The 22364-nt window shown below is 38.6% G+C and overlaps 1 protein-coding gene across 4 annotated transcripts in view; it reads left to right on the forward strand.

The window, feature by feature from the left end:
• The window catches only part of KMT2E (lysine methyltransferase 2E (inactive)), a 63751-nt gene extending 41636 nt beyond the window's left edge, over positions 1–22115 (forward strand). For 3 of the 4 annotated variants that reach the window (XM_075491625.1, XM_075491630.1, XM_075491642.1), the window contains 14 exons: positions 548–809; positions 3148–3246; positions 5732–5896; positions 6900–7208; positions 9108–9362; positions 9544–9688; positions 10454–10707; positions 10857–10913; positions 12464–13027; positions 16032–16333; positions 18390–18478; positions 18580–18699; positions 18857–18948; positions 19833–22115. In XM_075491625.1, the coding sequence (XP_075347740.1) occupies positions 548–809; positions 3148–3246; positions 5732–5896; positions 6900–7208; positions 9108–9362; positions 9544–9688; positions 10454–10707; positions 10857–10913; positions 12464–13027; positions 16032–16333; positions 18390–18478; positions 18580–18699; positions 18857–18948; positions 19833–21347 (4228 nt within the window). In that variant the 3' untranslated portion in view covers positions 21348–22115. The remainder of the gene's footprint in view (positions 1–547; positions 810–3147; positions 3247–5731; positions 5897–6899; positions 7209–9107; positions 9363–9543; positions 9689–10453; positions 10708–10856; positions 10914–12463; positions 13028–16031; positions 16334–18389; positions 18479–18579; positions 18700–18856; positions 18949–19832) is intronic. The other variant, XM_075491637.1, reaches the window with a different exon arrangement.
• Positions 22116–22364: the final 249 nt, after the last annotated feature.

Genomic DNA, 22364 nt, shown 5'->3' on the forward strand with positions numbered 1-22364 from the left:
TGAAGACAACCTGAGAAATTGCCTGTTAGACAGGATTTTTGGGTTTTGTTATTTATCCTTTTAAAAGTATGTAGTAGTAGTTGTGTTTAGTACCTGCAGCTGACAGCCTGTGTAAGTTGAATGTGTTTGAATAACAGTTCCTGTGTATCCAAGTGGAACTTAAAATTGTGCAAAGTGACTCTGAGTTCCTTCCAGTGTGCTCATTCTGTAAATCTTATCTGCTGTCTTTGCATGAAGCAAGAACTTTCCTTCCATGTGTCTGTTAATTTCTTTAATGTGGTGGTTATATTTCCACCCAGGATATACTCAGGTTTTAAATGTCTTCCATCTTTTAAGCAAATTCTGTTAACAAGTAGATGAGATTTTTGAATTATAGCAGTATCGTGTATCTTGGTGAAAACTTGAGTCAGCTGCTTTTAATATCGTTGGTTTGCATCATAGCAGATGTCTAATGTGAAATGTATCAGCTTGTGTGATTTAGTATTGAAAAGTCTCATTGCTGTACAGCCTAATCAAAATACACCTTCTTGCATTTAATTACTTCTAGTAAATACAAAGTGGATTGTGCTTGCCTCAAAGAAAATCCTGAATGTCCAGTTCTCAGACGTTCTGAGCCTACAGAAAATATCAATACTGGATATGAAACTAGAAGGAAAAAGGGGAAGAAAGAGAAAGATGTTTCAAGAGAAAAGGAGACTCAAAATCAGAACATCACATTGGACTGTGAAGGAGCAGCCACCAAAATGAAAATTGCAGATAATAAACAGAGAAAGCTCTCTCCCCTCAGGCTGTCCATTTCTAATAATCAGGTATTGACACAAAGGTGATCAGAAAGAAAAGCTTTTAAACACAGATACTCTCCTTTTGTAGTTATTAAAGGAATTTTAACAAGTCACTGAAAAGGGGTATGGAGACTTACCAAAATCATAATGATGGATAAGCTGTTTAAAATGTTTTACACTATTTTCAGTTTTCCTTAATCATAGAATTGTTTGGATTGGAAGGGACCTTTAAAGGTCATCTAGTCCAACCCCCCTGCAAGAGCAGGGACATCTGTAACTAGATCAGGTTGCTCAGAGCCCTGTCCAACCTGACCTTGAATGTTTCCAGGGATGGGGTATCTACCACCTCTCTGGGCAATCTGTGCCAGTGTTTCACCACCCTCGTTGTAAGAAAGTCTTCCTTGTATTTAGTCTGAATCTACCCTCTTTTAGTTTAAAATCATTACCCCTTGTCCTATCACAACAGGCCCTGCTAAAAAGTTTGTCCCCATAATATTTGATTGTATTTAAAGATATGTTAGTTCCCATACCAGTTTTAAGTATACATTTTTTCCTCTGAATTTCTTTGTGGATCTCTAATGTGATAGCCTCATGTCATGCTTTCGGGAGCTCCCAGTTCACCCTGAAGTGTCTTTTGGTTAGTTGCATATGTTGCTCAGGAGCATAGTATTTTAAACATAGCAGTAAGTAGCCCTGCTCCTATAACAAATAAAACTTCAGCCCAGAATATTAAGTGTTGTCTGCAGCTCTGTGTAGAAGATTAAGTAGAGTTTGGGGAGTCAGGAGGAGGAAGGTGTGTTTCGAAGCTAAATACTGGATAATAGGTGGATAGTATGGTAAAGCTACCTGGTAATACGCCATGGTAGTCAAATTTAAATTAGCCTTTCTTTTAATATGTCAGTTTCAAAGGACTAGTGGGAGAGATCCATGAGATTAACTTAATTTTGCAGAGCAGTTATTAAAGATAAATATTTGACATGAGAAGATGGTTACTTTAGTAACTATCTTTTCTTTGGTTTTGAGGGTGGTGGTAGTGGTGATTTTTTTTTTTTTCCCTCGTATGATTTTTTAATGATAATTTAGGACCAGAGAGAAAGGAGTTACTCTGGGAGGGAGCCATTCCCAAGTTCTTAATCCTTTAACATCACTTAGGAGTGAAGGAACTAAGGTGAAAATGAGCATATTGATCCCCAGTTATCATAAGATGATCAAATTGTTCTGGGGTTTTAGTAGCTAAGTAGCTTAAAAATGCTTGGCAGTCCAGAAGGCATGGCATGTGACTGTTACAAATTATGATCTCTAGAGGCAACATTTAGACTTTCTCATCTTACGTGCTGTTTTTGGTTTTGTGTTTTGTTTTTAACAAGTGATAACTGGTATTTGGAACCTTCTCCTGAGCTTTTAACATAATATACAGTGCTTATGTAGAACAGCCACAGGAGAACTCGTATTGTTTTTCAAAACTGAACTTAAAACAGTAGGAATTGTGAGAAGAATAAAGCTGTTAAAATGCATATCTAAACATAGAAGTCAATTAATAGTTTTTTCCTGGGGTGAAATACGTAATGCTAAGGTAAAGAAAGCGTATGGGAAAATGTAAATGTACTTTTAAGACAAATGTTAAAAAAACTTTGTCTAGTCCTTTAATGTTAAAAGTGAAGTTGCATATAGGACTAGTGAACACTTAACTATTTTCAAAGTTACTGTTTCTTTTTTTTTTTTTTTTTAATAGAAACCCATTATTAGTTAGCTAACTCTTTTGTGTTTCCTTATGGTATGGCACTGTCATTAGATTCTATAGTGAGAGTTTAAATGGAAGATGTGACTTTAACAGAATATACTTTTGAGCTGAGAAGAACCTCTGTGTAATTGTCTGTTAACATCTCCTTTGACATTCACTCTATTTCAGTAAAAATAATGCTTTTTTTAAATGTGTGCGTAATGTACAGCTCCTAATTCTTTAACTGATTATAAAGTGGCTAGATCAGTGGCCAGTGTTAGTGCCCAAAAGTTTCTATTGGTTTGGAGGTTTAATTCTGATTTTTTTTTTTTTTTTTTTTTTTTTTTGGTTGGTGGTGTGGGGGAGTGGGGATGGAACCCCAGAATTTCAATAAGATCAGTATGTTAAAGAAAAAAGATACAGGTATGTCTAAGCTCAGAATGGGAAAGATCTAGTCAGGTGATGTTTACAGGTTTATACAAAGGTACAAGTGGATATTAGTTTTTCTTAGGTTTTGTCTTGATTTATTGGCATGGTTACTTTTGATGTAGTCATCTGAGGATTCTTATTTCTGTGTAGCTTTTAGTTTTCCTTAGTTTGCAAGAGTACTAGAGCTTCTGTAAAGCAGTCATTTCCATCTTTCAGGAGCCAGATTTTATTGATGATATAGAAGAAAAAACTCCCATTAGCAATGAAGTAGAAATGGAATCAGAGGAACAGATTGCAGAAAGGAAAAGGAAGATGGTAAGTTTGGAAGCAAGTAGCTGCCTAAAGTTGTCACTAAGGCTTAGTGACACCTGCTCTTCCCATGCTAATTGCTGCCTTTTCGTAGGCTTATAGAATCTGAGTGTATATGAAGTCAGATCCTTACATGAACTTCAACTTAAAATGCAAGGCTTGCTATTTGAGAGCATTTCATCTGGCTTGATCATTGCTTTCCGACAAAAACCTGCTTTTATCATCAAACGTATATAATTTTCTCTTGCCTTTAAAAAAGGCATCATAGAAATCATCTAGATTTTTTCTTCACCTTCTATTATTGCATGTTATTTGTAATGGCTATTTTATAGATAGCATTGGGAGTCAGGGGTTTTGCCTGACTACTTTTTTGAGTGCCCAACTTACAAAGCCTCAGAAATCCTAATTTTCAGAGGTTGGTAGAACAGTGTTACAAAAACTGGCATTTTAAAATGTGCTTTTCTTGTTAGGCATTCAGAATGTGAGATACTTGAAATTACTAGTGAAATCAAAATCTTGGCCAGGTTACATAATGAAATACTCATATTTTGAACTTGCATGTTTTGTTTGTGCTCATAGAACTTCTGGTAAGTAGAGTTCAAGGTGGCACCAAAACTGTCTGCATCTGCCTGGACCTTAAAAAAATAAAGGGGGGTAGGGTTTACATTCCTTTTGGTCAGTATTCCCTACAACTCTGTCAGTAGCAAAATTGATGAGACTTGTGTTCATTAGACATCAGAAAGTAAAATCTGCTCAAGTAAAATGTGTATTTTAATACAAAATCTGAAGAGTGACAGCATGAGCTCTAATGCTAACGTACAACAGTAACTTGTCATGCTTTTTGAGGAATGATTCTCATCAAACACTGTTGGATGTATTGCTCCAGAGGATGTGCTGGCTTCTTTTTCTCTTCCCTCTCTTCCCTCTCTTCCCTCTCTTCCCTCTCTTCCCTCTCTTCCCTCTCTTCCCTCTCTTCCCTCTCTTCCCTCTCTTCCCTCTCTTCCCTCTCTTCCCTCTCTTCCCTCTCTTCCCTCTCTTCCCTCTCTTCCCTCTCTTCCCTCTCTTCCCTCTCTTCCCTCTCTTCCCTCTCTTCCCTCTCTTCCCTCTCTTCCCTCTCTTCCCTCTCTTCCCTCTCTTCCCTCTCTTCCCTCTCTTCCCTCTCTTCCCTCTCTTCCCTCTCTTCCCTCTCTTCCCTCTCTTCCCTCTCTTCCCTCTCTTCCCTCTCTTCCCTCTCTTCCCTCTCTTCCCTCTCTTCCCTCTCTTCCCTCTCTTCCCTCTCTTCCCTCTCTTCCCTCTCTTCCCTCTCTTCCCTCTCTTCCCTCTCTTCCCTCTCTTCCCTCTCTTCCCTCTCTTCCCTCTCTTCCCTCTCTTCCCTCTCTTCCCTCTCTTCCCTCTCTTCCCTCTCTTCCCTCTCTTCCCTCTCTTCCCTCTCTTCCCTCTCTTCCCTCTCTTCCCTCTCTTCCCTCTCTTCCCTCTCTTCCCTCTCTTCCCTCTCTTCCCTCTCTTCCCTCTCTTCCCTCTCTTCTCTCTTTTTTTTTGGCACTTTACATTTGTATTCTTACTAAAGCAAAGCTCTTTGTGAAACTTAGTTACAGCAGAGTTGCTGTAGTAGTTAAAGATGTAATTACTACTCTAGCTCCATTATGAGGATTGCAAATAACTGCAAGTTTGCCTGTATTTTACCAAGCAAACGGAGGCAGGTTCAGTGGCAAAACAAAATCGTCTTCCTCATTCACTCATATGAGCAATATATTTGCAGGTATTCTTCTTTCTTTGATACAAACACATTGTTGCTATCAATGCACTGTTGAGCTGCAGGCATTTATTAAAAAAAAAAAAAAAAGTTTGTAATAGAAGCCCCCAATTCTGCTACCTCTGTATTGTCTTAAGCAGAGCTCTGTGCAGATGAAGAGATCTGTCTCTGTACAGCACAAGGACCTGAATTGCAGATAGACACAATATCTAGCTTCTCTGTGTGACCTAATGTTACCTTATTTTGAAATAGTGATTCTTGGGTGTTGATTGTATGTTTTGATGTAGTTTGTGACACTTGGAAAATTGGGTCAGAGGATAATGGAGCTTTCTGTTGTTTCATACATGTATTAGTATTTCATATCTTTCTGGTCATTAGTGTTTCATTGTTTTTAAATACTATATGTGCAAGTAAGTGGCTCAGAGCTATGTGTTCTTTTTGTGTTTATAGATAAGTGATTTACTAGTAAATCACTATTTTTAGCAAGTTCTTAAATTCAAAGCAGGATCCTCTTCTTGTTTGTCAGGGTTAGCATGAATGGAAGCCTTTCTTCAGAAGTCTGTAATAATTGCAGTCATTGTAACATCTCCCTTTCCTCTGAGCTTTTGTGAAAATTGATCTGCATGTCAACACACAGTGAACATGTTTTGAAGTACTGGGGGGGGGGGGGAAGTATGTATTTACATATGTGAAAGATTATGAGTGAAACTTGATCATGATTATTATTAAATCCATCAGACAAGAGAAGAACGGAAAATGGAAGCTATCCTGCAAGCTTTTGCCAGACTAGAAAAAAGAGAAAAAAGAAGAGAACAGGCTTTGGAAAGAATCAGCACAGCAAAAACTGAGGTTAAATCAGAATGCAAGGAAGCACAGATTCTCAATGATGCTGAATTTATCCAGGTAGTTATCTGGAACTTTTTTTTAAAGTTAGCTTTAAACATGGCATATTTTATTGGTTTTGATGTCGAGCTGCACTTTAAGATGTATGAAATACTACCCCACCCCCCCGAACTCAAATATATTTGACCAAAATCTATATAGTTATTTGACATTATGTTAGCTCCTGATGTTTTTTTCCCCAAGAAAACATGTATAGAATTTGTTTATGAGGAGTTTCAGTTACATTAGTTTATGCAAATGTGCGCACACACACACCAGCTGTATAATTCAGTCTCTTTTTGAAGTTCAGGATGGGAGGTGTTTACTGATGCTGACTTTAGCCACAGGAGGTGGCTTTCCTTAGGCACCCTCTATAACCGGTGGAGAACAACTTGCTTCTTTAGTGAGTTATCAGGAACATATTATAATCCTTTCTTTTCTTTTAAAGGAGAGGAATTATTAAGCCGTCGTTTGTTCTCGGTTCTTGCAGATGATACTTAATGTTTCATAAACAATTTCTTACTCTTTTGTTGCTGGATGGTAGTAAGCTTCTTAACCTTGCAAATACTCCTACGGATTCTCAGTTCAGGTTGTTTCCCTGGATAGTATCTATCAGCATGCTGTTAAGTACCTTTTGTGACAATGCTAAACACTTAGTAAACTATGAATTACAAAAAGGATATTGAACTGAAAGGCGTCATGATGTAAGCAGCTGATTTCTAGCTTATGGATGAATGAATGTGGTATGGCAGTTCTTACACAAATCTGTGGTAATCTGACCAATGACTGGTGTGTGTGAATACTCTGCTAATGATATATCAGGTGCTTGGGAGGAAAATGCAGGAGATGTAGTTTGCCTTGAAGAAGGATAGAAATACTACCTCTGAAGTCTTTTAGTTCTAACAACAAAAATGAGATAGAGGCTTTTTGGACCTATAAAGGAAGGGGGAACTGAGGTTTTAAGAAAGATACATAGCTTTACATGCGTGTGGGATCTGTTTACTAGACTTTTATTTTGTACCAGGAACCAGCAAAAGAAGAAACTGCCACCAAGCCTACCCCAGCCAAAGTTAATAGAGCTAAACAGAGAAAAAGCTTCTCACGAAGTAGAACTCACATTGGACAGCAACGCAGACGACACAGAACTGTCAGCATGTGTTCAGATATCCAGCCATCTTCTCCTGATGTGGAAGTAACTTCACAACATAATGAAGCTGAGAATGCTGCACTGGTAGCTGAGCCTGAAACAGAAACTGTTGTTACAGAAATGGTTACTGAAACAGAAGCTCCAGCACTTAATAAATGCCCTACTAAGTATCCTAAAACAAAGAAGGTATGTCTCTTAAGGGATGGGGAGAAGAGGATGGACTTTAACAGTTTTAAAAAATTATAGAATGCTGCATCCCTATGCAGCTATATATAGATATTTAAAAATGTTGACTCATTTCTTTAAAAATCACCATTACATAGCCACTCACTGGTAATACCTTTTTTAATCTCTTAATTTATGTGTAACTGCATTGGTAGAAGTTATTTTGGATTTTAAGAGACTTCCAAAATACATCTTTCAGAACACTTTTGGAACAAATGTTTTCTAAGGGAAGTACTTTCTAAATGGACTGAAATAATATACATAACTAAAACATAATTAAATCTGTTAATTTAAAAGGGGAAAAAAAGGAAATAAAACTTGCCTTTCCTTCCTTTGTTGATCATATGCTTTAGAAGGTATTTTAATGATAGCAAACAGAAATCTCAAAGGAAATCATTAACTTCTAGTACTTCTGAGATGTCTTTTCTGAAGTGAGTGGATTTAAACACTCAAAATTTATGTGCATGTTTGGAGGGAAGATTCTTTACTCTCTTTAGAGCTTTGTTTGTTAATTTTTTTTTATTGGACTGCATTGGAAAAAGTGTGAAGAAATGCCACAATATTTAAAGACACTTGAAAAAAAAATCTGCAAGTGTGAATAAAGCAGTAAAACTTTCTGCTTTAAAATTCTACAGACTGCATTAAAAAGTTACTGTTTTTCAGCACAATTTACAAGTTCTTCTGAAAACTTTATTCAGTGGAGGGGAAGGGAGAGGAAGTAATAGATTGAAACTTCTTGTCAAATGAACAACAACAATTTCCACATAGTATTATCTTAAACGCCCAAACATACTTAACTTTTTTTTTCCCAAAAGGCACCTGAGTCATCCTGTAACACTGCTTATTGCATCACTATTAAATTCTTGTCAGAGGGGAGACTAGAATCTTTCTTCCTTTTTTGCATGTTGCATAGCAAAAAAGAAGGAAGATAACTGAGAAATCTGAATTTTACTGCACTTTTTTGCTGTTTCATAGTATTAAGGATAAACATCTGTGAAATGTCTCACTGTATTGTACCCAGTGTACCCTAAGCGAGGAGAAAGTCCTGCTTTAAAAACGAATTAATAAATAGGTTTGTAAAAGACAAGCAACTTAATATATTACGATGATATGCGTTAAAGCCTTAATATCATCTTAATAATATTTAACGTGCTATTTTTGCATGTCCTTAACTTTGTTGAACCATTGTAAAATTTAGGAGGTTAGATTGGTTAGTTAATAGGAACTAAAATCCACTGGCACATTTTTCAAAAACACCGAACTAGCTAGGAAAGAATACTCTTTTTTGATAAGTGTGCCTTAGCAAATGGGTTGTAATTTAATACAACTACAATAATGAAGAATGTTCAAGGTGTCTGCCTGACACGTTGACTGAAGCACAGTCCTGACGGTATGGAAATCTGATGAGGAGTTTACTTCAACTTTGTTCTATTAATGTTACACTATTTCCCTTCGCCTTAGGTGCTCAGGCACAAATTTGAAATTTGTCTTGGAATTATGTTACTAAATTCACATCATAAATACAGTTTATCTGGGCATTTGTATAGTACATTCAGTGAGAATTAAATACAAAAGAACTAAATGTTAGTTTACAAAAGACAAAAAAAACACCCAAAAAGCAAAAACCCCCCAAACTTTCTTATGTAGTGCAAATCTATACTGATTCCTTTTGCTGTCCCTATTATTTCAGTAAAACTGTCCTCATTCCTGCCCTGTGTATTCTTAAACTTGCAGCCTGGAAACTAGCTGTTTTCTGGTTTGTGTAACAGTTGACTAGGTGAATAATTAGACTAAAAAATTTCTAAAAGCCACTGATAGAAACACTCATAAACCACTAATTTTCTCTCTCTCTCTGTTTAGCACTTGGTCAGTGAATGGTTAAGTGAAAAGAGTGATAAAACAGGGAAGCCTGCAGACAGTCTATCAGAAAGGCCTCTACGCATAACTACCGACCCTGAAGTTCTGGCTACTCAACTAAATTCTTTGCCAGGTCTCACTTACAGTCCACATGTCTATTCAACTCCAAAGCACTATATTCGTTTTACTTCGCCCTTCCTTTCAGAAAAGAGGAGGAAAAAAGAACCTGTGGAAAACATTACTGGCTCTTGTAAGAAGGTAATGCTTCTCTTCATTATCGCTCCCCATCCCATATTAATTAAAAATAAGTCTTTTATTTGCTAGCACAAATTCAGGCAGAAAAAAGCTGGTTAGCAAACCAATTCTGTCATGTGCAATGCGTTTTAAAACATTTATCGTTAAACTGTTAAGTCACTGATTTGAACTTGTTTTGTTACAGCGCTGGTTGAAGCAGGCTTTGGAAGAAGAAAATTCAACAATGATTGACAGATTTAATTCACCATCGCAAGAGAGATCTAGAAGTCCAGCCATCAATGGTGAAAATAAAAGTCCTTTATTACTGAATGACAGCTGTTCCTTAACAGGTAAAGCTTTTACTAATACAGTACAAAAGAGCTATGTCAAAGTAGTTAAATGTGGAAGACCATGGTTTTTAAAGTGATGAGTTGATGAAAATTCCAGGGGTATTTGCACTCTTTTCTGATACTTTCTTTGAAATAAATGCTTAGTTGCATAGTGGTTGTTTTTTGGTGGGTTGTGTTCCCCCCCCAATGTATAATTGATACTAGGTAAGTAACCACCGTATCTCACAGTGTTTACAGTCAACAAAAGGCTAATGCTTTTGACTATGAATATTAAGAGGTTAGATTATAAATTCATTTTCAGTGCTGTTCTATATATTCAGAATTCCTTTTCAATTCAGCGGGTCTGTGTTGCGCACAGGGGAAAAGCTGTGTAATCTTTTAGGCATAATACAAAATGGGAATGTGCTAAAAACTAAACACACTTCGGTAAGGATGTGGAGCATTACCGATGATTCCTGTGTACAGTCCTGAACTTGGAATTTCCACTTTTTAGCTGACCAGTCTTAAAAATGCGTAGAAGCTTACTTTCCCTTTTCTGGAAACAGACAGTTCTTCCCATCCTCCTAGCACGCAAATTTCAGTTACTGATAGATCTGTAGGCTGTTAAGTGTTCATCTTTCAGGAAGCCTGCCCTTAAGAGATTTTTGTAATCTTACTAAGTTTTTAATGTGGAGTTTGTAATTTCATTACATCAAGTATTTAAACAACTGTAAATGATTACTATATCTAGATCTCTTCTAGCTTTTTTCTAATTTTAACACACAGATCTAACCACACCACTAAAAAAACGAAGACTCTATCAGCTTCTGGAGTCTGCATTCTCAGAAACCTCCACGCCTACTCCTTCTCCGTATGCCACACCAACTCATGCTGACATCGCTGCCTCCGAGCCATCATTGTTTGCTACTCCTCCTAGGGTAAAAACAGAAGATGAAGCTTGTAGAAATGGTTACAAACCCATATATTCGCCAGTTACTCCTGTAACTCCATGTATACATGGAAATACCATGCACTTTGAGGTGAGATTTATAATGAATTTCAGTGTGCTCAGAGAATGTGTTTACACATTCTAGTGTAAATCAGTATTTGTACTTCTGCTATACAAGGGGGTCTTTTATGTTTCTCCAGGCTAAAAAAGAAATTGACTTGCAATTTCTTCTTTATTTAGAATATTTCCTCACCTGACAGTTCCCCAGAAATAAAAAGGCGAGCTTACAGTCAAGAGGTAAGGATATTTGCCAAAAACTGCAAATCTTGATTGCACCTGTATGGCTGCACTGTTCTTAGTAAATGCTTTTCACCAGCCATTGAAAGTTTCCTGGAATGTAGAGGGTGGCTTCCCTGCAGGTTTTACTTGCTTATTGTTGTATATTTCCACTTTACCTATTTAATTTTCTATTTTAAACTGGTTTCTCTCTCCTCTTTTTCTGTATCACTTAAAAATCCTGATGGCTGTCATGGAAAGGAGTAACTATTGCAATTTATAGATAAGAACAGAAAAACACCACTTGTGCTTTTCAGGCTGTAGTTAGATTTAAATTAACATTTCTCCTTGTTACCAGCATCTCTTAATTGTTTTTGTTGAGCCTAATTATGCTCAGAGTGAGAGCACAGAGCAGAAAGGTAATAAATGGGTTTAGGTGGATTAGTTCATGTGCAGCAAGTGCTGCCAGAATGTGCCCGGGTGCTCCCAGCCCGGGCGGTGGATGTGTCCTGCTGAGGGGCTGAGGCTGGTGGCCGGGCCGTTAGAGAGCAGTGTGGCTCTGAAATGAGAACTCCCATGGTGACCCTTCGGCCCTGAAACGTTCCACAGCAAGCTGGAGCTCGAATTCAGTGCGGTAATGACACAATTTGCGTAAAGGTGTTGAACTGTAAGCTTAATGGCACCAAAAAGGAATAGGTAAAAATAAGTAACAATAAAAAGATTTAGCAGGTTATACTAAGGGAGACTTTAATTTCTGGTGAGTCGTGTAAATAAATGACCCAAATACTCTTCCCTGGGAGTTAAGCACATATATGTTTGGTTTTTTGGTGGGTTTTTTTTTTTTAGGTCAAAATCTTAACAAATGTTGAAATACACACAAATTTTCTTACACTCATAGCTATCAACTAAATTTAACAATTACTTCTAAACGGCTGTAATTTAATATTTTGATGTTTATCTGACTCAAAGAGGGGGCTTTACTTAGGAGCTTTTGCTTTGTAATACAAATAATTTAAAAAGGATTAATAAAAAACTTAGAACATATTCATTTAGAAAAGATACTTCCAGCCATGGATTTAAAAACCCATGTGCTGGGTTTTTCATGGTTAATACATTTTTAAGAAGTACAAAAGTTAGTCTCTATAGCTTAAGAACACTTTTTTCCCCTTCTACAGAATACTGGTTTTAATATTGTCTTAGAATTCTAAAGTGTCAATAAATGTTTTGACACTGAGGATGCCTTTTATGTTGAATCGAAACAAGTGCTTTAACTTCTGGGCCGGGGACTTGCTCTTGTTGATGCTCTTCCCCTTCCTCTGCCAGTCATAAATAAAACCTGGCATTTAAAGTTTATTTTGGCTTTGGTTAATGTGCATTTTATTAAAATGCTTTTACCTAATCTATGGCAATAGTAGAAATAAGTGTCTGAGTGTAGAACTGTCTCTTAAAAATAGATAAATTCTGGGTACTGGAAGGCCTTTAATCCCCCTTAAAGGCACAGCTGAATGTCAGAATAGTTGCAGTTTTGTTGCAGTACAGAAAAATAGTTGACATATTTTTTCTTCACACAGGGATATGACAGAGCATCGATTCTAGCACTGAATTCTTTCAGAAATTCCAACCTGACAGAAATGGGCCTGCAAGAAATAAAGACTATTGGATATTCCAGTCCAAGGAATAGGACTGATGTCACACGGCAGTGCACTGGAGAAATGGAATCTGTGTCAGACCTCCAGCTGGGACTCGAAGTAATTGAGCAAAGTGCACTGCATAAAAACCTGGAAGCCCCTACACATGATAGGACTGATTCAAACAGCCAGTTAGAAACTGCTCATTGTGGACGGGGCACAATTTATTCTTCCTGGGTAAAAAGTCCCGACAGGACAGGTGTAAATTTCTCAATGAATTCTAATTTGAGGGACTTGACCCCTTCACATCAGTTGGAGGTAGGAGGTGGATTCAGGATAAGCGAGTCAAAGTGCCTGATTCAAGACGATGCTAGAGGCATGTTCATGGAAGCATCTGTTTTTTGTACTTCAGAAGATGGAATTGCATCTGGCTTTGGAAGGACTGTCAATAATGACAACTTGATGGATGGAAATTGCACACCCCAGAATCCTCCACAAAAGAAAAAGGTTGTAATTTTAAGAATCGTTTGGTCTGTCTTACATAGTCTGCTAATGACATTTCTATAACAGAAAGAACCATAATATAATAAACAACAACTGATGGCTCATCTTTAGATACTACAATGTAGTAGACATTATTCAGGGGAAATAGTGAAGAGCAAAGAGTAAAGCTGCATACACCCATTAGTAAATTTATTTTTTCTAAGTAATAGATACAAATTCACTTTTGTTTCATATGAGTCTTAAATGAATTGCTCAATAAATAATTGCTTTTCAGGTTTAAAAATGGTTGCTTGTGCTGCCAAGTAGTACAATATTCTATTATACAGAATATATACTAGCATCATAGAGATCATATACTGTGAACATTTGTTATGAATTAGTGCAAGAAATTGCACTGGCAGATTTATGATGCTGAGACTTTAAAATTCCAGTTTTTATATACTTAAGGTATCTTGGTTTCATTGTTAGAACTACACAGAAGTTCTTGGTAAGAAATCTTTTTCTTGGCTTAATTTGGTTTTTTATATAAAATACTGTGTTTGAAAAATAAGCACAATCTGAATTTGCTACTCATGAAACAGTTCTTGTAGGTAAGTTGTGTGGTCATGGGCAACTCGAACCAGAATTTGAAGTTACCCTGCGTTAACTGTCTTTGACTGCCCTTTACTGTCAGGTTAGACTCCCTTTGCTCCTTGCAGAAAGGATGACAAACAGGGAAGGCAGTAGTCTCCAATGCAGCAGTTTGCCAGTTCTGTCTCATAACAGGCTGTAGTAATCTTTCTTCTTTGAAAGATGTGATTTATTTTCTCTATGGAAGTCATGATCAGGGGGTGGGGGCGTATTCTGTGTGTGTACACGCGTGCACAATGGGGTTCTGGGTTTTCGTCCCATTGCACCCCCTTGTACATGCCTGCTCCCCTGTGTTCTGGGGGCATCCTCCTAGGGAGCACTCAGGATTCTTCCTTCAGAAGTTCTCCATCAGAACTGGATTTTTGTTTACTTTTCTTCAAACTGAGTCATAACCGAAGCAAGATGGTAGGAGCTCTGCTCTTACCTGGGCTTGACGCTGGGAATTTTATAGATCCCAGAGTGTAGCCCTGCTGTTTTGGCAAAGCCAAAAAAACCCCTAAGCCAAAATTTCTGTAGCTTCATATTCTTCTTTGTCTGAAGGTTAAAGTAATTTCTTTTTAAATCCCAGCAACACTTAGTGCTTCAGTAACCCTTCCCCCTTTCTCTTGCTGACAAGGATTCTTCCATGTTGTTTCTGCTGAGGGCTTATGCTATGCTCATCCCTAAATGAAAACGGGTGTGGCTTTCCCCTGACACCCACCCCCCAGGATTCCTGTCTAAAAGTCTCAGTTTGAAGAAACAACCAGAGAAAATTGTAGCTGTACCCCTGAAAGAATAGGATTTAGGCTTTCCAGGGACACACAGAAAAGGCAACCTTTTACAGTGTAAAAAGGCGGGGGGGGAATCTCACCTAAGGAGAAGGTGAGAATTCAGGAATTTTGTGGGAGAATAATAGAAGCCTTTCCCTAGGATCACGTAAGACATGAATGTCCTTTTGCAGATGTTACAGGAGGTTTTTCCATATTTCAACATTTTTGTGGGCATTTGCTCCTCTATTTTCTCTCACCATTGTACAAGTTCATCCTATTTCAATACAGCCCTGTATGTAGTGGCCACACTGCAGAGATTTCATCTGTTCTTAACGCTTAAGCTTTCCTTAAAGCAGTATTCTTCAAGGGATCCCAGTCATGTGATGTGGGAATAATATAAATTGTTCCAAAGCAAGATCAGTTCTTAACCTAAAATTTATTTTATGAAAAATCAAATATTTTTAACTGTTCTTACCCTGACATATAGTTGAATCTTTAATGGATAGAACCATTTAAAAACAAAACAAAAAACCCTAGGACTGCAAACAAAGCAGGCTGCCTTGGTTTCTGTGTGTAGAAATGGATGTCTGCTTTTATTGAGGACTAAGCCAGTTAAATGTGAATTTTTTTCATTATTGCACTTTAGTTTCTTGGTTTGGATGCTATATGGTTCAGAGTAGGTTGCTGATAAGTAAAAGAAAAGATATAAAGACATTAAATGTAATTTCCACCAAACTAGTTTCCTTACTGAATAAATAGGTCTGAAGGTCAGTATTTCAGTTTTCTGCTTCAAATCCTGAAGATACATGGTGAAAACATTGGAAAATTTCTTTTTCTCACTGAAGATAACTTACTGACATTTAAACAGTTTTCTATAGAAGCTTCTGTGTAGTGCTTATATATATATATATTTTTTTTTATATATATATGTATATATATATATTTTATATATATAAAGTAGAAACCACTTTTCCCTTCATGTGTCATTGTTTTTGGTAATAAACTTTACTTGGAATTAGCTTTAAAATACGTTCTTAATCAGTCTCTCTTAGAGTGCAGTAAAGACACAAATTCAAAATAAACTGCAAAAAGAATGAAAGTTTAAGTTGTGAATTCTGTATGTTAAGAAAAATGTATGAAATGCTTAGGGAATCCTTTGAGTCATGCAGTAGAGTGAAGAAGCAGGGTGGGTTTTCCTTACGAGGGACTCTGAGAGCAGGGTGTGACATCTCTTAAAGTTATCTTTACTATATCAGTATATTCTTACTAATGCTGCAGTTCCAGAAGAAACTGTAAAGTCCCTTGGAGCTTCAACCAACAGTATGCCTTCAGCAGCAAATCTTTTGCTGACCTGTGTCGTCATCTGCTTCTTCCCTGAGGCAAAATGTGTCCTTCCTTCACTTGGGAGAAGCTTTTCTTTAGATTGTCCTTAGTTGCTCAGTACTCTGTAAATTCACTGCAGATGTGTGAAATATCTTCAATTAATCTATCCCCATTTTCTTTTAGAACCAAGTAAATGGTATGGCTTACTGAAAGAATACACTTAATTGAAAGTGTCCAAAAGGAAACAAGTAAACTTCCCTTCTAATATTTGTTTTGGTTTTTTTGTTTGTTTGTTTTCTCCATAGGTATCCTTATTAGAATACCGTAAGAGACAACGAGAAGCTAGAAAAAGTGGCTCAAAGACAGAAAACTTTCCCCTGGTTACTGTATCTCCTCATGCTGCTGGTGGAGGAAATATAAGTAGTAACAACGGTGCTAATGATGGGTATAACAACAGTGGTGAAAATGGGGAGCAAACTGATAACACTGCAAGCCTGCCTTTACCACTGCCAACTACTGTTTATAATGCAGCTCCAGAAGACGTTGGCAACAACTGTGCAATTAAGGAATCTTCTTCCAGTGAGAAGAATGAACCAGAAGTTCAGTGGTAAGCCACAAAACTATAGGACTAAAGTGCTGAAGAATTATTTGCTTAATTCTAAGTCTTGGCTGTTTGAAATCTAGTTTTCGTTGATAAGAGTGTAGTTGCAGATTGGAAGCCCTCCTTTCAGATTAGTAAAGAGTTGTTTTACCTCTTTCCTCAGAAATACAGCAGATACCTCATAAAGACTAGGATATATGAAAAATTACCCAGAAGATACTGGTTAACTTACTTTCATTCCACTTTGTTTTTTTATTTTCTAAGGACAAAATAGGTATTGGTTTGAGCAAGACAAGCTGCCTGGTTCTGTAGATTATAAAATTGCGTAGGTGAAGTAAAGTTGTAAATCTGTAGAAAATGGCATCAGTGAGTAGGCGTGCTTCTTCCACCACTGCGCAAGTTGGGCTGCGTGTGCTTGCTGAGGTGTGTGGAGGAGGGAGCAGCAGTAGGATGGGAGAGGATGCTGTAATGGCTGCGAGAGGTTTGAGTCCAATTCTCGGCATGACCGTGGCTCTGCACTCGTGTCCTTGTACCTCCACTGCTTTGTCTGTGGCCTGAGGAGAGTACCTTTCATCTTAAATCTCAAAACTTTTCCAAAAGTACTGTAGGGAAGAAGGGTGGAACAGAAGAATAATCTGTATTGATTAGCAAAAGCTTCTAGAAGACTTCAGGAAGTCTGTTTTTCAGTGATTTGGCTGGAGTGTGTGGTGTTTGCTGTTGCTTAAGTGCAGTGTGCAGGGCTGCATGCAGTCTGCCTAACAGTTCCTTCTGCTCAGGTAGAGAGCGTGTGGTGATACTTGCATCATTGTTTATGATCATTAAGTGGTTCCCCTGTGTGCAGACAATATGCTCTGTGGGATGCCATGCCAGATATTCCAACAACCAAAAATCTTGGGGAGGGGCATGAGTGTGAAGGCGCATGAGATAGAATGACTGCAGTCTGTATAAACATGGCACAACACTTTCCACTGCATTTTTGGTAGCCTTAAGGTAGATGGTCAGCTGTGGTGACACTGTCTCCAAAATGTTACTAGCACAAAATAAACCCTGCAGATGTTCTTTATGCTGTAGTGAAGGCCTAACACTGTTGGGGATGAACATGGGCTGAGGAGTTGAACATCCTTCTGCTCAGATGCTCCAGCTATTCCAGAATAGAAGGATTTTGTAGAGCCAGTTGAAGGGAGAACGTAAGTGCAGTCTTCAAAGTTTCACTGAAAAGGGGCTGTAAGTTCACTGTGCAGAAACCAGTGTACTATATTGTAAGTAAAGAATGTGGAGAACAGGCTGAACAGGGAAGAATTTATTAGTAAGTTTTTGCAGTAATCCTGCAGACAGCACCAAAATTTTAGTACACCAGTATTGTAGAGTAATGCTGTATGTTCTTCCCCGAAAGAAAAACTGAGTTTTTTAGAGTGCTGTCATTTATGTTGTTCTTGATCAGATTGTGATTGTCAGATGTAATTGATTATAAGAGAGAAGATATGACTGTTTGTTTCATACCCGCTATCTGGCAAATTAAATGTAGAAGCTTAAACAGAGATATATTTGTGGTTGTGCAGCATTTACAACTATGGATCCAGTATTAAAGAGCAAATTCTTAAAAAAAAAAAACAAAAAAAAAAAACAAAAAAAAACCACACAACAACAAAAAAAACAACAACAAAAAAACCCCTATTTCCAGCTTTGGAAGAAGACAGTTTTCTACAAATGGAGAATATGAAGCAGTACCTGCAACCTTTATTTTTTGAAGTGTAGGTTTTGACTTTCCAACTGTTTAGAAAAAGAAAAAAAAAAACCCCACAGTTCTACAGATGATGTTTCCATATTAAGAGGACTTGTCAGTTCTTGTAATGTAACACGGTTGCAGGAAATCAATATATTTAAAGTGGGAGACAATAGATCCAAAATACTTAACAAATCACATTCCTTATGTACAGCCAGTTGTTTGGCTCTTACATGCAGTCAACACTAAACTTTCTCTGACCCAGTATTTGCATATACATTGTCCTAAATTTGGTCCGTGGGAGTACATACATCCTCTTAAAACTTGCCTCTCTTCCAGGACTGCATCAACCTCTGTGGAACAAGTGAGAGAACGAAGTTATCAGCGAGCTTTACTTCTCAGTGATCATAGGAAAGACAAGGACAGTGGTGAGTTGATTTACGATGTCGAAGGTAGACAAATCTAACCAGTTCCCCCATGGTAGTCCGTAATCATTCTAATACTGTGTTTGGGTCTGCTTCATCTGTAGGGGGAGAATCACCCTGTAGCCCATGCTCACCGTCTCATGTTCAGTCTCCACCTTCATCTCATTCAAATCTCATTTCCCAGTTGCAGCTTAAGGTCCCTTCTTTCACTGAATTTATGGAAGGTCAGTAAGCAGATGACCTTGGTATGACACTTGACATATTGAAGTCTCTTGCAACAACTTTAATAGCTCTTTTAAAGTCAAATGTAAAGTGCTTAGTGATCTTTGCAAAAGGCTTGATTTTCCCACTTTTATATTTATCTCTGATTTATATCTGTAGAACCTGATCCTGAAAATCCAGAGCCTACTTCTGAATGTCCGTCCCCAGATACTTCACAGAAAACTTGTAAGAGTCCGTCAAAAGCAAGCAAGGTAATGCACAGTGTGTGCAGGTGCATGTGTGTTTGCGTGTGTGTTGTGTAATATGCATATGAATATGTACGTACATCTCTGATTTATCTTAAAAAATGTTAATCTCGTGATTTACTGCTTAGGTTACATATGCCAGGCATGTTCACCTACCTGCAGTAATTTAACATAGGTAAACATTTGTGAGAATATTGGTGGTAGTCCATACATGCTAAAAAGTTGGTGTACGTTCTGTTCTTTCAGTAGCTGTACCTATTTCTATTCTGTAGACACAGAAGAGATTGTATCAGTGGAGTCAGTATCACTGCAGTTCTGCAGGCTGAATGCTGAAGAGCGGGCAGTAGTACCGTGATTTATGTACTTCTCCCCTTCAGAGGAGCTTGCTTGTGCCATGTTAGGTAGAGGCACTGATAAGGAGAAAGATGTTGAGCAGCTGCCTGTACAGTGTTAAGTGAAGTAATTCAGGTGCAGTGTTTAGTCTGTTTGCTTGCACTATGCCAGTTTTAAAATGTTCACTCTAAAAAGGGCTTTATTTTTGTAAATGGTCTTGACTGGAATTATTTCTTTCTGACTCAGAAATCTAAAACTTTTAACAAATAACAGATTCTGACTTCGACATTATGGGTCATATTTCTGTTACTACTTTAAAATACACTTGCTAGTCTTTGACTCTCAAGAATGATTGATATATACTTGCTAAAATAGCATCATGCCAAGATTAAGCTTTCTACTGTCGCTGTTTTTCTTACACCAAATATATATCCTGTGCCTCAACATTTTTCACCATCGGGGGAGAGAACAATATTCCAAGAAGTTCTTTTCATTCTAATGCATGTGTAGTTGAGTATTTTGAGTGTTTTGCACTGACTGACTGACTTTCATTCTAGCCCTCTTCACCGAGTCCTGTAGTTTCAACGCAGTCACTTGGGAAAACACCCACAAAACCAGATTCGCACTGGGAAACTGCAGCTAATGCACCTGAGGCCGAAAGTGCGAATCATCCAAAATCCGAGCTGCAACAAAAACAGCTGACAAACAACGTCCAAGCACTTTCAAAAAATCATCCATCTCAATCACATCTGCGCAGTTCTGCTGAGCAACTGTCACATTCACAGAAGTTGCCTTCCGCACCTTTGAAGCTGCATTGCCCCCCTTCACCTCATGTAGAAAATCCCCCGAAGCCCTCTACCCCTCACGCGCCTGTGCAGCACGGTTATCTTTCACCAAAGCCTCACTCACAGCAGTTGGGATCTCCATACAGACCTCATCATCCACAGTCACCTCAAGTTGGAACGCCCCAGAGGGAAACACACCGAAACTTCTACCCGACAGCGCCAACCCTTCAGCCTAGTAATCAGCAGCAGGCTAGCGGACCCCTCTTTACTCAGACAACTTCGGGACAATCTTCAGCTTCTTACAGCCAGTTTAACCAACAAAATCTGAACAGCAGCGCACCACCTCCCCCGCCTCCCCCACCCCCTTCTTCTACTTACTATCAAAACCAGCAGCCCTCTGGAAACTTTCAGAGTTACAGTCAGCTGAAGGGCAGCATCCCCCAACAGACTGTGTTTTCATCTGGACCAAATCAAGCACTTCCTGGCACTGCGGGTCAGCAAACGGTGCCAGGACACCACGTAACTGCAGGGCATTTTTTGCCGTCTCAGAACCCCAGTATTCATCACCAGGCATCGGCCTCTGCTGCTCCACCTCCTCCTCCGCCACCACCTGCTCCAGGACCTCATCTTGTACAGCAGCAAAGTACTCATCAGCAGCACTCTGTAGCACACGTTGTCGGTCCAGTTCATGCCGTGGCAGTAGCTCCTGGATCGCACATTCACTCTCAAGCTGCTGGTCACCATTTGCCACCACCGCCTCCGCCACCAGGTCCTCTCCCTCACCACCAACCTCCCCATCCTTCAACTGGACACCAAGGTTTGCAAGCACAACACCAGCATGTTGTAAACTCTGCACCGCCCCCGCCTCCACCCCCACCCTCCAACGTTATAGGCTCGGGCCATCACCCAGCATCAGCACAAGGGTTGCACCACCCATCTCACCAAGGACCCCCCCATTTTCCTTCAAACGCTCACACGAGCGTGTCCTCCTATTCCTCACAAGCCCCACATCACACCACGTTAGGACCTGGACCTCAACATCAGCCTGCTGGAACAGGACCTCATTGCCCACTCCCCGGTCAGGGTCCTCACATCCAACCTCAAGGACCAAACAGTATTGCAACACCCACCGCGTCGGGGTTCTGCCCGCACCCTGGCTCCGTAACCCTGCCCCACGGAGTGCAGGGGCCGCAGCAGGCATCGCCGGTGCCTGGACAGATCCCCATTCACAGAGCACAGGTGCCACCCACTTTTCAGAACAATTACCATGGTTCAGGGTGGCACTAAAACGGATCCCTTTAATTCTAAACATTTTTAAAATGTTCTGTAATATAAACTGTGTATCATATGTACCTATTCAAGGTACTTTTTAAAGCTTGTACATGATACTTTGTATAAAAGCAAACACCAGTGCTCCGTCATTGTATTCTTTCCATTTTTTGCTTTTTAAAATTCCTGAAATGTGCTGTTAAGCCAGTATTAGGTATTTCTTTTTATTTTGTAAGTGAACATTCCAGCTGTTTTTTCTGGCAGTAGGTTTGATGCTGCATAATCTTTAAAATTTTATTGTTGCAGTTAAATTCATTTAGTGAATGTTTTCTATATTACTTTTATACATATGTAATTAAATAAGTACACAGGCTAAGTGATGGCACTAACAACTTTTTTTTTTTTTTTTTTTCATTTTCTTCTGTCAACAGTTCTTTGTGTGCATAGAGATAGAAAACAATGCAATACAAATTTTTATAGTTTTGGTGTGGACATGGCTTTTTGTTTCATCAGTTATTTGCAGAAAATGTAATTTAATGTATAGACTGTTTCTAATGTCTCTGACGAGTGCTGTAAATACTGTATTTCTTTTGCTTGTAAAATTGCTTAAAGCTTCCTTCATTTGATATAGTATTGTATATAATAAGTCTTTTGCAAAAAAAGTGTGATCTTTGTGAAAGTAGTACAGTATATGATCTTTAATTTTTTTTTTAATATACTGTCACATTGCAGCACTGGTTGGGCATTTTAATTCATGTTAATAAATCACAACTATGTCAGTTTTAACTCCTTGTCCTGAAAGGGTGGTATGTCTTCAGGGAAGTGGCTGTAAGTATGTGAAACGCCCTGTGAGGCTGTTCCCTTCCCTGTGGGTTTATTTCTGTAGCACAGACAGATGCAGAACTGGCTCTGGGAGGGGGGGGTATTTCCCCTGCTGAGTCTAGAGGCGAGGAAAAATCGCTCCAAGCAGAGCAGGGGCTCATGTCAGTTTACCCATGGGTTAACGGGTGGGTAGCAATGTGTTACACAGAGTAT

Source organism: Mycteria americana, chromosome 1 (genome assembly GCF_035582795.1).
Source record: "Mycteria americana isolate JAX WOST 10 ecotype Jacksonville Zoo and Gardens chromosome 1, USCA_MyAme_1.0, whole genome shotgun sequence".
Classification (NCBI taxonomy): domain Eukaryota; kingdom Metazoa; phylum Chordata; class Aves; order Ciconiiformes; family Ciconiidae; genus Mycteria; species Mycteria americana.